The sequence below is a fragment of the Diplotaxodon limnothrissa genome, linkage group LG20 (genome assembly GCF_057381915.1).
Source record: "Diplotaxodon limnothrissa isolate DT_005_m linkage group LG20, D_limnothrissa_male_GT1.1, whole genome shotgun sequence".
Lineage (NCBI taxonomy): Eukaryota > Metazoa > Chordata > Actinopteri > Cichliformes > Cichlidae > Diplotaxodon > Diplotaxodon limnothrissa.
In genome coordinates, this window is record NC_140615.1 from 26,746,352 (window position 1) to 26,761,755 (window position 15,404).

Consider the following 15,404-nt stretch of genomic DNA (forward strand, 5'->3'; position numbering starts at 1 on the left):
TATGTATATATTGTACTATTCTTAGTTAGTGTATTGTCTGTCTTGTCTTAATGTTGGTTTAAAATGGAGCACTGTAACAAAAAATAATTTCCCCCAGGGATCAATAAAGTATTCTGATTCTGATTCTGATTCTGATAAACAACAAGAAGGAATGGTTTCATCCTGCCTTGTCTTAATGGTTCAGGCAGCTGGTGGTGCTGTTATACATTTAGGGCCCTTAATATCATTGAACCCCACAGCCTACCTGAGTATTGTTGCTGACCATGTCCATCCCATTATGATCACAGGGTACCCATCCTCTGATGGCTGCTTCCAACGGGAAGTTTAGATCATCTTAAACTGGATTCTTGAATATGACAGTGAGCTCACTGCATTCAGAATCTCCTCACCATCACCAAATCTCAGAACACATTTGGGATTTGCTGGAGCAGAACATTCAAAATCTTTGAGGAACGTTCCCGGTGCCATGCTACATTTATGCCACAAAGAATTGTTACATTCACAGAAGGCTGTTTGCTAGTATTTACCAGACAACCAAGCCAGCAGACTAACTCTCTGTTGGCTTTAATAATTACCTGACAGACAGGAGAACAGCATTGATCTTCTTGTATAGATCTCAGCAAGAGACAAAAAATAAGAGCAGCTCCCAAAATGTTAAACATATGTTTATCAATTAAATTTGCTATTGTGCTTATGCAGGCCAAATGAAAATGTGAAGGAAATAGCTGTTATATTAAAAAGGCAGAAAATCTAGAGTGACAAATAGAAGATATATTGAAGAATTGGAGAAGGTACATGTTAAACTTTTAGTATGACTTAGGCATTAAATATCCTGACTATCAGAAGATGGGCATTTTGTGTGTGGCCATGTATATAAAATATATTTAAATCTCTTTGAGTATGCTTTAGTCATTTTAATTATTTAATGGCATAGACATGAAGTTTTTGGTAGAGCTTTTGACTTGTTAAACTCAAACAATTTTGTAAAACTTTAGTAAGATAGGGCCATTTCCCCAGAATGTGCATAGTTTATAATGTCAGTATTGAAACAGTGTTTTCAGCAATGATAGTTCTTTTCTCCAAGTATGTATGTAGGCTATACAGTACACAGAGAATTTGATATTAGTTGAGTTTTTCCTCTTGACCTAATGGTTTTGTACAGAAATTTATACACAAAGACATAAAGAAAATTAGCCTAAGGGTTTCAAAAAGTTGTTTTAGTTCTCCTCTGATTTATTGTAAATATGTTATTGATTCTGTAGCACATCCATAAAACCTCGTAATTACTTTCTGTTTGGTTAATATTGATGCAGTATGACACTAATAAAGTCAATTAAAGTTTGAAAGTGATTGCTTAGAGACAGGCCTGTGCAATCTTGTAATCAAAAGTGACAGTGACCGCCCAGAAGTTGAGGGTTTTGCAAGTTCAACCTATACGCAGCCACTTGGTCACTGCAACTATTTGCAATCAGTCGCTGAAAGTAAAAATTCAATGCAATCACTGGGCATCAAGCAACCAAATGGGTGATGTCCTAGTTTTACTTTAGTGCAACTGATCAGTTACAACTTAACATGCCCAGAGCCAGCACATAATGAAGACCACTCATCTAATTCAGTTTAGTTTCCCTGAGGAATACCATAATAGGAAATTCTTGCTGAGGACTGCATGCTGCACAGCCAGTGATTCTTGCTGATGACAATCCTCTCTGTGTGTAAGAGCAGCAATACATTGTAGCCAGTCTGAGGTTAAGCCTAAACTTCAATAGCTGCATTTTCTCCATGATAACTTTTTCATTTATCTTTGATTTAGCTAGTGGTTGTTTTCACTGTGTTATAGCAGTGCTTTTTGGCTCAACGAAAACTTGGAAGTGAACAGGATCCAGACAGTCCGCCCTTTTATCGGCCTTTAAGATGAAAATCAGCTTGTGATTTGATTATTGGTTGTTGTTGTTGTTGACTGTGTCAAGATGCAGTGCTAAAAATCTAAGGGTGCATATTTCCATTTCCACCATGGATAAAATTGCACTCTATTCCTGCTGACTAAGACTGAACATCAGATATTTTGGAGTAAATATCTAACTATCCAAATTTCAAGGGATGATTAATGCTTAACTTTCCTGACACCTATAATGTTTAACTCCCTAAATAACTTAGCATTTAATAATTACATTTCTGAGAATCTTTGAAACTTAACTTGATTCTCTCTGTCCTCTCTCTGTGCAAAAGCAGCAGTATATTCATTGAAGATATTTTGAGGTGAAACTTAAACTTGATTAGTTTCTCTCCATTATATGGTGGCTGTGTGCATCTTAGTCTAGTGTACACAAGATTTAAAAAAAGAAAGGTTTCAGCTTCAGGGGCTCTGTAGTACAGCCCTCAATGTTTCCAAAACTGAAAAGCGTGAGTGCAAAACTATATAATAACTAGCAAAAACAACAAAAACGGAAATTATTTTTGAGACATATTACGGTTGCAGGGCATTGTGGGTGACTACAGTATGCAGGAATTTAGAGTTACATTTTTAGAAGTTTCATGGATAGAGAGAGTGTGTAGCTGTGTGTGTGTTTGACACCTGTGTTTGTGTGTAGAGCATGTTGAAGTGTGACACAGCGACATGACGGGACATTTGTAATACACATCTGTGATTTTAGTTGTAGGGATAACAACTGTCATGTGTCTCAGTACAGGTTTTATAGATTTATAGGTTTAAGACACTTCGTTTTATCTACCATGTGCACAATCATATCGTGGTTTAAAGAAAAAATTTTGTATGTAAAAACAAAATCAAATGTTGGCACAAGATTAAAGTAATTTTAATAAAACAGTTGAAATATTTGTCATCTTTTCTAGTGCATCTCCTTTTGGCCAGAGTTCTTATAATTTGGGATTTTCTACATAGTTTTTAATCCAATTGCATTTTGACTTTTTTGTTTTTAATTCAGTTCAGTTTCGGTTCATTTTCAGTTTAGTTTTCATTGTTTGAAAATGTTTATTTTCGGTCTTTTTAATTAATAATGAGGAGGGCACATATCAAAGGCAAGATTTAATGTATATCTATAAATTTATGTGGATGCACTCAGACTCCTGGAACAAAAAATTGCAGAACATGAGTCACATCTGGAACATTTTGGCCGTGCACCAGCTGTTGTCCATCAGCTGGATCATGCAAGCAGAATTATCCTTTAATCCTGGAGGGCATGAAAATTTAATTACTTAAAAGAATATTTAATTTACAGAGTGTGACTAGAAGTTAAACATTCTGTGTGTTACACCCGTAACACCGAGACTCACTTTTTTTCAGAAATGGGACTTTCAAATAGATTTTTTTTTTTCATCTGTTACAGGGTACATGAAAGCTGTGGGAAAACAGAGGGTTTTCAACACACAGAAGAAAAGAGAATGCTGACTTTGCATGTCTTAATAACATGAGCAAAGTCCACATAGTGGCATTTCCCGGGGAGGAGAATATTGATGTGTTTCAGTGGGTTTACCAGTGCCTTTGACCTTCCTTATCTAAACAGAGTTAAACCAGGGTGCAAAACAAATGACTGTCACTCGCTCTAAAGAGCTGTCAGCATGAAGAAACAATCGACCAGTCTTCGAGTGCGGTTACCTGTGTTTGTGTTCATCGCAGAGGTGATTATTGTTGCCTTGTATTCAGCATTTGTTACATATGATGAAGAGGCTGATGCCAAATTTCAGACTAATCAGACCAACCCTATGCACAATGCAGTGTACAGGAACTACCCTTTCTTTATAGACATACACTTCATGATATTCGTGGGTTTCGGGTGCCTGCTGGCATTTTTCCGATTCTATGGTTTTGGGGGGATGGTTTTCAACTTCCTCACAGCTACTTTTGCCATCCAGTGGGCCATTCTGGTGCAGGGCTACTTCCAGTTTAGCCATGATGGTAAGATCCACCTCGGAGTGATCAATCTCATAAATGCAGAGTTTGCCTGTGCTGTGGTGCTGATATCGTATGGGGCAGTGCTGGGGAAGACCAGTCCTTTGCAGATACTGGTAATGGCTCTGCTGGAGGTTCCTGTGTTTGCCGTCACAGAATGGGTTGTGCTTAAGTATCTGAAGATCAATGATGCAGGAGGCTCCATTCTCATCCATCTCTTTGCCTGCTATTTTGGCTTGGGTGTCACTTTTGTGCTGTACAGGCCTAGTCTAAATGAAGGCCACGCAAAGGAGAACACAAGTTACCATTCTGACATCCTGTGTCTAATGGGGACCTTGTTCCTCTGGGTGTTCTGGCCCTCCTTTAACTCAGCTTTAGTCCTGAAAGGAGACGATCAGCACAGGGCTATCCTCCACACTTTCATTGGACTAAGTGCCTCTACACTTACAGCCTTTGCACTCTCTGCTATGCTGAATAAAAATGGCAAGCTTACCATGGCTGATATTCAGAACGTGACCCTGGCTGGAGGTGTGACAGTCGGGGCATCTGTGGATATGATGATATCACCTGTAGCTGCATACGCTCTGGGTGTAATAGGGTGTATTGCATGCATGTTGGGCTACAAGTATTTGAGCCCCATCTTGGCGCGACGTTTGAGGATCCAAGATCAGTGTGGCATTCACAACTTGCATGGACTAACCGGACTTATATCCTGCACTGCAGGGATATGTGCCATACTGACAGCTAGTGAGGAGGTTTACGGCCCTAGTTTCTATGAGATCTTTGCCCACAGAGCACCAGTGGAAGGGGACCCCAAGCTACAAGAGCTACGGATGGTGATTCCCGGTTTAAAGGCAGGTTTGGGGAGGACTGCCCAAAAACAGGCTCTCTTCCAGGTTGCAGCTATATTCTCCACCATAGGACTGTCAGCGCTGGGAGGCATACTCACAGGCTTTCTCTTGAGGCTGCCATATTTTGCATCTCCGTCTGACGATTTCTGTTTTGATGACAAGCCATTTTTTGAAGTTCCTCCTGACTATGATTCACCAGTCAGACTTAAACACAGCAACACAAATAGTGTAGAAGACTCTACTGTGTGATGCTCAGCAGCCAAGGACTGTCAGTGCATTTAACTGGCATGATACAGGAAATATATATAAATGAGGCTATGTTATTGTTTGAGAGTAAAGAAAATTATTGCAATGATGGAAATATGTGTTATAGTAATTTTTTATTCTTTTTTTATATTAATTTCATTGTAAATGATATTTCACTAGTGATCACAGTGATGATACGGTCCAGCACAGCCTTATATTGATGGTCATTATGTTATTCGTTTCCATGTATGTAAACATTTGAGAAACTGTGTGTTAAAGAGCAAATTAGACATTGTTGTTTTTTCTACAAACCTTTGTAACCTTTGTAATATTACTAATTAATGGTCTACGGGGGAACAAGATAAACAGCTTAGAGCAGCAGTGTCTATATTTATTAACAGAAACTCACCTGGGGGCCAACATTTCTTCTTGCCTTTTTGAAACATAAATATTGTGCTTTTTTCAATAACAGAAGAGTTCTCATTACTGTGATCATGTGTGTTTAAGCCTTGACAAAATAAATCTACTTTTCATTCACATATGGAGAGAAAATAAGAAGATCAAGCTGTCTGGAATAACTAAAACTTCAGTGAAGCTGCTTAATTTCAGTATCTCAGGCTAAATTTAAAAGAGACTCACTATTCTGTGTATTGTCTGAGCGTATAAAACTTTATACATTCATTGGCTGCACTGCATGGTGCTGCCACTATTAGGTACAAATTAAAATAATGTGGAGGTATGTAACAACGACAGGAGAGGTCTCAGTGTCTCACTCCAACAACTTTATTAACTGACAGAACTTCACATATAGTCAGCGCCAAAATCTCCACCCCCACACTTCCCTTCAACTTGTGTGTGAGTGGAGCCACCTGGTGGTCCGCCACACATACCCCCCCTTGAACACACAGTCAGGTCTCCATTCAGTCCAGGACCCTGGGTCTAAGCAAACGACCCGCACGACTGAACCTGGGAGGGAGAGAACAGGCAGAGGAAGGTCCATCCTGTGAACGAGGCTGGTGAAGGCGAGCAGGAAAGGCAGGAGGAGGCTCAAACGTTGGTGGTCCGGGGGTAGTCCTGGGGGGAAAACCAGAGACTGTCAACCCCAGCGCAGGAGGTCGGCCAAAATCTCCACCCCCACACTTCCCTTCAACTTGTGTGTGAGTGGAGCCACCTGGTGGTCCGCCACAATAACACTTTATTAATTCTGTTTGTGATGACAGGCCATAAAGAATACATTTTAACAAAGGAGCGAGAGGCTGTATAAGAGCTGACCAAGGGCCGTGATTGGTCACCGGGACGGACTTTTGACATGTTCAGTTTAGAGAACTGAACATAAGCAACAGAATTGGTAGAAAATATATACAGTACTATTCAAACAGGGCCTCTCGGTTCCAGTAGGTGGCAGCAACGCAGCACCAAACGTTACCGCTGCAGTAAATGCCCATAGCAGAGGAAGAACACGAAGAAGAAGGAAGGAGATCGGCGAGGTACCAGGCCACGACCTGCAACGGGGACTTCCTTAAACGAGGTTATATAACTTCCGAAATTGTGACTTCATCTTGGCTTTGTGTAATCTACAAAGAGAAAGGCGTCGAAGAGGATTCTCTACACCAGAACGTTTTCCGCGATATTTTCACTTTGGCACAACATTTCCTTCAGTTTCACACGGTAACGTCAATGTTTGCTAATGAAGCTCGCTCGCTACCGCGGAAGCGCGGTTAGCTTTTTAGCCGTATTCGAACCTAAGCGTTTCTTTTTGGTTTCCACCATAAATATTATCTGGAATCGTGTAAAATACGTCAAAATGGTGGTTGGTTGATTATAGGTTTGCATATCTACAAGCCTGCTATTATTCATATTATCAAAATGGTCAGCATAGATTCAGTGCGGGCCTTTGAAAGCACGGCCGTGGTGGCTAGTTAGCATTAGCTACGTTTCGGGTAGACGCGTGCGCAACGTTGAGATTTTAGAAAGCTTTGTTGTTCTTCGGGTACAATTAAATATGTTTTTCTTATGTTGTCCGTATCAATCGATCATGTAACGGATTGTATGTTGAGCATGTGATACTAATAAGAAAATCTAGGACTCATCGTTACCACGCTGTGTGTATTTGTAGCGTTTACTCTGGGTATTACAGTTTCTCGTGCGCAAACGGATCACTGAAATGTTTTTCTTCCTTTTTCTTTCTTATTGCAGGATCAATATGGCTGATGACTTTGACGTTGAGGCCATGCTGGAGGCTCCATACAGAAAGGTGGGTTTAAAAGTCGGAGAAGTGAGGCCTGTGTTGCTGTTCGGCCTTTTTATTTTTAGACCTTTTATATTTGCTACTGTGACAAAGTTAACTTGAATGTTGTGTGGTGTGAATGAGTATTTAAGACGCAATACAGAATTATAAATAAATCCACATCTATCTCTCTTTATAGACTTCCCTAATGATATCTCACCTCTACTCCCATGAATTCATCTTTGATTCCACTGTGAACTGTGAAAAAAAGGAAGGTAGTTATTGCGCATATACTGATGTACTGTGGTTCACTTTAGGACTAAAAGAGATTCAACCCAGAACATCCAATCCCTATTCGGTTGCTACAAGGTGAATGCCAATGGTTGATAAGCCCATCTTTACTTGTCCAGCAAAGGAGGCAGTATTCAGATTTACAATCTGTATGTTGTCGCTGTTTATGAATGTGCAGGGTTTTTTCAATAAGAGCCTTTTTAAATGGAAAACTGTTTTGTATTGTTAAAAATCTCCTCCGTGTGTGTGTGTGTGATTTCAACATTATTTTTCTGTTATATAGCATTAACAAGTCTAGTCTTTAGCAAGAATCAGTATATAAAGTTGTGCTAAAGTATAATTTCCTCAGGCAGTTGTATTTGTATGTAGTTGTGTCTGTGTCAATCTGTGAGTGGCGTAATTCCTGAAGTTATAATGCAGCAAAATTCTTGAAAATCCAGCGATTGCATTTTTGTCATAGTTCTACAGCAGAATTATCGGTGACAAGTTATTTTTCTCTCGCTGGTAAATATGAATACTGCCTCTTTGCCTTAGCCAACTGTAATGTGAATCAGCATCTTGATTTTTGCATGCTACAGAACACCACAGATATTGATATATTTCTAGAATAACTGTAAAATAGCTACATCTGCCTTTTATTGTATAAGATGATTTACTTTCAGTAGTTAATAATTCCTTAAGTCAAAAGGTTGTAAGTATTACTGTAAACTGAAGATGATGGTAGTGTAACACGTGGATGAATTAATCTTTATTTATTTATTTGCTTGGGCGTCAATATTACTAAGAAGTGTGAATCCCTGTTTGCTTCAGGGCAAGATGTGTGACAGAGGTGGCATCGAGCTCTTACAGTCCAAGAACGAAAATGGGTGAAGATCTCTGGACTGACACCAACCACACAGGATCTCTTTTAGTGGCCATGGGCCATGCGTGGTCACATGTTTAGGCACAAATAGTGGCATTGGTACGACCTATTAGAAGGGTATTGGTGGAGATGACCTGACTATTGTCAGCTTCCTGAACTGAGCTAATATGTTGGAAACTCTCCCTTATCTTTGCTTTGTTGCATTAACTATTGAGCAGCTTAGTAAAAGGGGGGGGGGGAACAAAGGATGGAGTGGGATGGGAAGCTATTGGGGTGGTGGAAGGACACTGTCCAGACATGACTGTAGGAAGTTTGTATTTTTATTAATTGAATATATTCTGCATTTTCTCTTGTCCCACCCCATCCCCTTTACCTTGACGACATGAAATGTTTCATCTACGTCCTCATGATGTTCTTCTATCGACCTTGCTTAGGATGAGAACAAGTCCTCTCATGCAAATGGACACGATGACCAGAGCAAGAAGTAAGTTTTGGTTATCCATCATGTTACCTAAATAGTGCTTAATCAGACAAAGTTCTGCTTTAAAGTGTGTGTACAACAACAGAACTGTTGTAACACTTTACAGGAAAAGGAGGAGTCGGAGCCGAAGCCCGGGCTCCAAAAAGAAGAGGAGCAGAAGCAAAAGCAAAGACAGAAAGAAGACTAAGAAGAGGAGCAAGAGCCGGGAAAGAAAAAGAAGCCGCAGCAGAGAGCGCCATCGCAGCCGCTCCCGAAGCAAAGATCGAGCTGGGCGGTACAGAGCACGCAGGAGTCCGATGTATGTGACCTTTTACGCTTGCTAGTCAGAAAAATATTACATTAACTTTATTGGGTACTGAAATTGTATGATTTTAGGTCTTTTTAATGTTGTTGTACTTAATTTATTTTTGTAATTTTAAGTTGGTTGCTTGTTTATGTGAAAAGAACATGATCCCCCCCCCCAAATGTAAAATAATTCTTATTTGTTTTTTAGTCGCAAACGTTCCAGAAGTCGGAGCCCCTTCAAAAAAGAAAAGAGCCCCATTAGGTAAGATAAAACAGTCACGTGAGTGGTTTTATGTATGCACACATGTCCTGATTTTTCGTAGGCCTTGACTCACCAAACATTTGAAAATTCAAAATACTGTTACACTCAGCTAGAAAGACATGCATAGCATACAAGCAAAGGAGCAGGTAGCACAGTGCTGCAAATGCATCTTCCTTAACGACAGGCTTTGAATAGTCAAAGACGGACTGTTAAAAACACCAAAAAGAACACTCTTATGAGGTCCTTCAGTGACTTACATTGGTATAAGTATTGTCTGTCGGCTCTTCAGTTGCCTACCTTGACAGGCCTAGCAAGCAAAGCTGCCATACCGCTCAAGTTAAACCTTACCTGTCCCTGAGTGTTTGAGTTAAAAGTCCTCCCAGTTCAGCATCAGTTTCCCACATCAGCAGCAGCAGCAATATTAGTGGCCAGAAGTGGTCATCTTTACAGTCTGTCATCTCAAGGGGTACCAGAACAAAAAAAACATGTGTTCTCCAAATCTTCAAGTTATGGTTTTAGTTTTAGGTTTCTATACTATCACAGCTTTAAAGTTTTAAAATATTTTTAAGCATTTGTTATTGGTTTGTGATTAACATGCACATTTGGTTTTTGTCCTTTTCCTCCTAAGGGCACCAATTGACAATCTAACACCAGAGGAGAGAGATGCCCGCACTGTTTTCTGTATGCAGCTTGCTGCAAGAATCAGAGCTCGGGACCTGGAGGATTTCTTCTCAGCCGTTGGAAAAGTCAGTTGACTTTCAGTTTGTGTAAATTCCAAATGAATGCCATCCAGGAATTTGGCTCTGAAAATGTGACTGTTCTCTCGCTATAGGTTAGAGATGTGAGAATAATCTCTGACAGAAACTCCAGGAGATCGAAGGGGATTGCATACATAGAGTTTGTGGAGTCCTCCTCTGTACCTCTGGCAATTGGATTGACTGGCCAGAGGCTTTTAGGAGTGCCCATCATCGTCCAGGCATCTCAGGTTAGTGTCGTTTCTTTTTGTGGACTTGAATATAGAACAAGTCGATTAGTTCTACTCACTTTGACCAGACATATTAATAGTCAGCTGCCGTGTTGCGAACTCCATACCAAGAACTTTGAGGGGGAAAAAGAAGAAAAAAAAAACCATTTCTATCGATTAAAAAAAAAAAAAACAGACCAGAAAGTGGAAAATAACTTAAAATATTAACAGAACTTAAGTAATTCAGATTGCATTAAAGCAAATGCTGATTCTGCACTAAGGTCCATTATCATTTTGACATTACTTAATGTAATTACACTAAAATTCTTCAATCATGTCATCTCTATTTCTAATTACAGGCAGAGAAAAATAGAGCAGCAGCTGCTGCCAATAATCTGCAGAAGGGCAGTTCAGGTCCGATGCGCCTGTATGTGGGCTCACTGCACTTCAACATTACTGAAGAAATGCTTCGAGGGATTTTTGAGCCCTTTGGAAAGGTCAGGAGAACTCTGCAAATATTAATTTGTTTTAATCTATTTAAGTGAATGTAGTATAATCATCTGTACGTGTGTTTCTTCTTCATAGATTGAAGGAATCCAGCTTATGATGGACAGCGAGACTGGCCGATCCAAAGGATATGGCTTCATATCGGTAAACAAAGCCTTTTGTATGTCTTTGGTAGCTTTTTGTTTGCTGCTGGGTTCACTTTGTAACCTTTTAACTTTCTGAAGTTTGCAGATGCGGAATGTGCAAAAAAGGCATTGGAGCAGCTGAACGGCTTTGAGCTAGCCGGACGGCCAATGAAGGTGGGGCATGTTACAGAGCGCTCAGACTCTTCAACAGCCAGCTCGTTCCTGGATAATGACGAACTAGAGAGGACTGGTATTGACCTAGGGACTACGGGGCGTCTACAGCTGATGGCTCGACTAGCAGAAGGTTTGTAATGGCACTTGGCAGGCATATCCATACCTGGAAAAATTTCTGGTCGTAATAAAAGAGGAAGGAACAGCTTATTAGCAAAGTAATGAGTCAGACCACAGGCATACATGTAATATGTAACAGTGTCAGGGTCATTTATTATACTGGAATAAGCCAGAATGAGTGGTTAAGTATTTTTACTTTACACTGACCTAAATTTGGTTTTTCAAACACAATTTTTATAAATGTAAATCTCCAAAATAACATTAATCCTACTTACTGTATTAGCATATGGACAGAAAGCAGGGGGCACTAGTAGACCATTTTAGGCGGGAGCTTTAGCCTCCTCATCTTCTTTGCCTTTTTTCTCTACTACCCCAATGTTAAAGTACTGTATAACTACAATTATTTAAACATTATTAAATATATTTTAATGTCCTGCCATGATTCCACATTGTTTGCTTTCCAGAAACGTTAACACTGAGAAGTCAGATTTATTTATTTATTTATTTTAACACGTGAATTATGGTGTGCCATAACTCGCACCATAACTGGAACCAATTTTCACTGCAACGTTCTATGTAACCTGACATGCACCTCCAAGAAATGTAACTACCTGTTAGGTCTGCCCATACCACGATGATTTGAATGGCATGGTGCAGGGATAAAAGGAGTTTCCAGTTACAATATCAGTTAGGATGTAGATTTCCTACAGATGTGTAACTCAAGCTTTAAGCCTGGAAAGAAGGACACAACTTGAGTCACCACATGGCTGTGAAACCTGTTTTTGTTTGTTTTTCCCCCACCAACTACATGTCTTTGGTAGAGGGAAATGACCATGTGAATGAAAGTGATTGTTTCTCTGTCCTCATCAGGCCACACTACATGTCATGCTTCTGCTGCCTTTAAGTGTCTAAAATTAACCCTATGCAAAACAATTTCTTTCTCTCAACAGGGACTGGTCTGAAGATCCCACCTGCTGCTCAGCAGGCTCTACAGATGACTGGCTCCATACCCTTTGGGGGCATTGGCGCTCCAGCAGGTGAGCCTAGATGATGGAAGATATTTAGTATTTGATATGTTTTCTTGCCACAGGTTTAGTGACAACTTTTTTTTTTTTCTTTCTTCCAGCTGTTCCAACCCCAGCTCCAAGCCAAGCTTTGAACCTCCCATCTCAGCCACTGGCCACACACTGCCTTCAGCTGTCCAACCTGTTCAACCCACAAGCGTAAGGACATCCTTCAAATAAGTTCACTTTAAGTTTGTCTTAAGCCTTTGCATCCCTGGACTGAGAGCAAAGCATATTGTCAGATGGCTTGTTCAAGTTTTCACTATCAAAGAAGAATCTGACTGTTTTAAATGAGGCATTTAATGTAATTCATTTGTGTTGGAACCAATTTAGTAGAGGTCTGAGTTTTTAACATCAGTGTCCAGTGATTCTTAAGTCATCAATCCTTTAATTCATAATTTTTCTCTACTCTAAACACTTTCGTGTATTCAAAATACCTCTCTCTTATCCGTAGATCGATTTCTGTTCAAAAGTTTGAGACAGAAAATATACACAAGGCAAGTGCTGAACCGAAAACAAGCCAACAACGAAATAATAAACTGGTCACATGCTTGAGCTCTGCAGTGTGCGAGCTTGACAAGTCTGTGTGGTCTCAGTTCCTCCTGTCAGTGAAGAAATCTCTTTTGAAATGACTTAACAGAAAAGTAATGGGGAAAAATCCAACTGTGCGTTATTTTTCAGGCTAATTCTGAATTTTGTTTCAATCTGAAAACAAAAGATGTGCATTCAGCTGGTTTTAAATTTGTGAAACTCATTAAGTTAAAAATCAAGCTTTTTGAGTCAAGCGGAACATTTTACTGGATTTCTAATATTGCTGATTATTTTTGCAGGGAAAATGATCCCAGCTGGGCAGCTGAAATCCAAGATGATGTGATTGAGGAATGCAACAAACACGGTGGAATCGTTCACATTTATGTCGACAAGAACTCTCCTCAAGTAAGTCGAAGATTAAAACGAGATAGTTTTAACATCACTGAGCTTGTTTTGCAACATTTTTTTTGAAATGCACAAGCAGTAAAGTTGATATCTCTCTTGCTCACATAGGGTAATGTGTATGTGAAGTGTCCCTCGATACCAGCAGCCATGGCAACTGTAAATGCACTTCATGGACGCTGGTTTGCAGGTATGCAGCACTGCTGAAGATGGCAGCTATTAACTAGTTTTTAAGCTGCAAATATCTTAGTTCTAATTCAAGTAAAATTTATTTTCTTTTTTTCTTTTTAAATATTCTCGATCAAACTGTAGGTTCTAATGTTTACATTTGTCTTTCTTTCACAGGTAAAATGATAACAGCTGCCTATGTTCCTTTACCAACCTACCACAACCTTTTCCCTGATTCAGTAACAGCAAAGCAGCTTCTAATGCCGTCACGCCGATAGTCAGAGACAAGCTTCTGAAGTCTGTAAATACATTTGTTTGCATTCATGAAAATGTCATTGAAACATTTGCATTGAAATTAGTTGGCTGTGTGTAATAAAAGTGGCCTCAAGTTCACGTTCACCATTTTGGGGGAATTTTTTTTCTTTTTCTTTTTGTTTAGTTGCTTTTCAAATTTTTTGTGGGCTTGTGTTGTAAACTACCACTGAGAAGTAATCTGCAGATATCTATTGGTCTACATGTTTTTAAATATTACTGTCATATCTGCTTGTTTAAATTCAGAACTTTTAGATTTCAAATAAAAGTGCAGAGTTAGAAAAAAAAAAGTGTTGGGATGATGGGCCTTAAATGCCAAAAGTACATCGACAATAATCCTTTGTAACTTTATACAGCCATAATTTCATTTTTGTATGAAGGCTCCCAATAAACTTGGCAAATTTGATGGTTCATTTTCTTTTTGTTACCATTTTGGGGAGTTTTCAATGCCAGGTTAATGCCTCTGTGATTAAAGTCCTAATTACAGTATTGGACCAATGTTTTTACTCATTCCCTGCTATATACATGTCCCAAAAACTCACACATGGATGAGGGATACGTCTTTAGACAAGGCACTCTACCACCTAAACAAAATTAAACATACCTAGGGAATTCCCTCTTGGATGGGCAATCAGAAAACTGGTCATGTGAATTTGGGTTAATTTAGCAAGTTGATAACCAGTGTGATATTAGCACTATCAAATCTAAATGGAGTGTTTCACAGGTCATATGATGAATCTTCCACAGAAAATGATCCATATGACTGCCACCTACTCTGAGAGACATTATCAGATAATGGTAAAATGATGACTGAAAATCTATAAAGAACAGAAAAATGCAACACTGTTGCAAATAAGACAAATTGTCCTGTCTTCCTTCACCCCCTCCAATGACAGGTAGCTGCCCTGGGGTTTCTTCCTGTTAAGAGGGAGGTTTTTTTTCTTCCCACTGTGGCCAAGTTCCTTCTCATAGGGGGTTGTTTGATTGTTCGGGTTTTCTCCACATAAGTGCAGGGTATTTTTTCAATTATAAAGTGCCTTGAGGTGATTAGTGTCATGAATTGGCACTAAATAAATAAAACTGAATTGCAGAAACTTATTGATCCAGTGATTCATCACACAGCAGTTTCAAGTTTGAGCTCTCTAACTTTAAACTGGATCTATTTAAACATGAAATCTTACTGTCCCACAACCTAATAAAGTAGACGACCTTCAGATCAATTCTCTGAAGATTAAAGTAAAATTGATTTAACAGCTAACCTACAATTCCAATAATGTAAAGAGAATCAACCATAGAAAATTTTTATACATTTTCAAAATTAACAAATGAATACACGCGCATTCCCGTGACAGTTCCTGTATAGTTTGAGCTTCATTCAGTGGTTTTAGTTAGGCACATATAATAATCTGTGAAAATGCGGAAACAGCTGATTTTAAACCGAACCTCTGAACACAACCTACTCCCGACAGTTCCAGTTTTGTTTTTTTTTTACACCGGAGAGTCTGTGCTGTTCAGGTGTTCAAGAGTAAAGGTTAGTCTATGTACAAATTTGTCAGCAACTACACAGTACTTGTTTGCCGATAAAAGAAAAACGAATAAAACAACACAGTTGCGTCTACGAATCAGTA

The 15,404-nt window shown here is 39.3% G+C and overlaps 1 protein-coding gene and 1 pseudogene across 5 annotated transcripts; both read left to right on the forward strand.

Moving 5' to 3' along the window:
• The first annotated feature begins 3,541 nt into the window (after positions 1 to 3,541).
• Positions 3,542 to 5,512, forward strand: LOC146611066 (ammonium transporter Rh type B pseudogene; annotated as a pseudogene).
• An 884-nt stretch (positions 5,513 to 6,396) lies between these two features.
• On the forward strand, positions 6,397 to 14,224 carry LOC146611067 (RNA-binding protein 39-like). Of its 5 annotated transcripts, XM_085344536.1 has the most exons (17): positions 6,471 to 6,672; positions 7,201 to 7,258; positions 7,431 to 7,600; positions 8,333 to 8,382; positions 8,817 to 8,868; positions 8,972 to 9,163; positions 9,359 to 9,412; positions 10,041 to 10,158; positions 10,245 to 10,397; positions 10,736 to 10,873; positions 10,962 to 11,027; positions 11,108 to 11,312; positions 12,250 to 12,336; positions 12,426 to 12,522; positions 13,194 to 13,299; positions 13,408 to 13,486; positions 13,642 to 14,224. In XM_085344536.1, the coding sequence occupies exons 2-17, from the start codon at positions 7,208 to 7,210 to the stop codon at positions 13,740 to 13,742; spliced, it is 1,719 nt and encodes a 572-aa protein (XP_085200662.1). In that variant the 5' UTR covers positions 6,471 to 6,672; positions 7,201 to 7,207; the 3' UTR covers positions 13,743 to 14,224. The 5 variants fall into 5 exon arrangements, with proteins under 5 accessions (XP_085200658.1, XP_085200662.1, XP_085200659.1 ...); XM_085344532.1 differs by lacking the exon at positions 8,333 to 8,382 and having other exon boundaries at positions 6,397 to 6,532; positions 7,549 to 7,600; positions 8,819 to 8,868; XM_085344533.1 differs by lacking the exon at positions 8,333 to 8,382 and having other exon boundaries at positions 7,549 to 7,600; positions 8,819 to 8,868.
• The last annotated feature ends 1,180 nt before the right edge of the window (positions 14,225 to 15,404 follow it).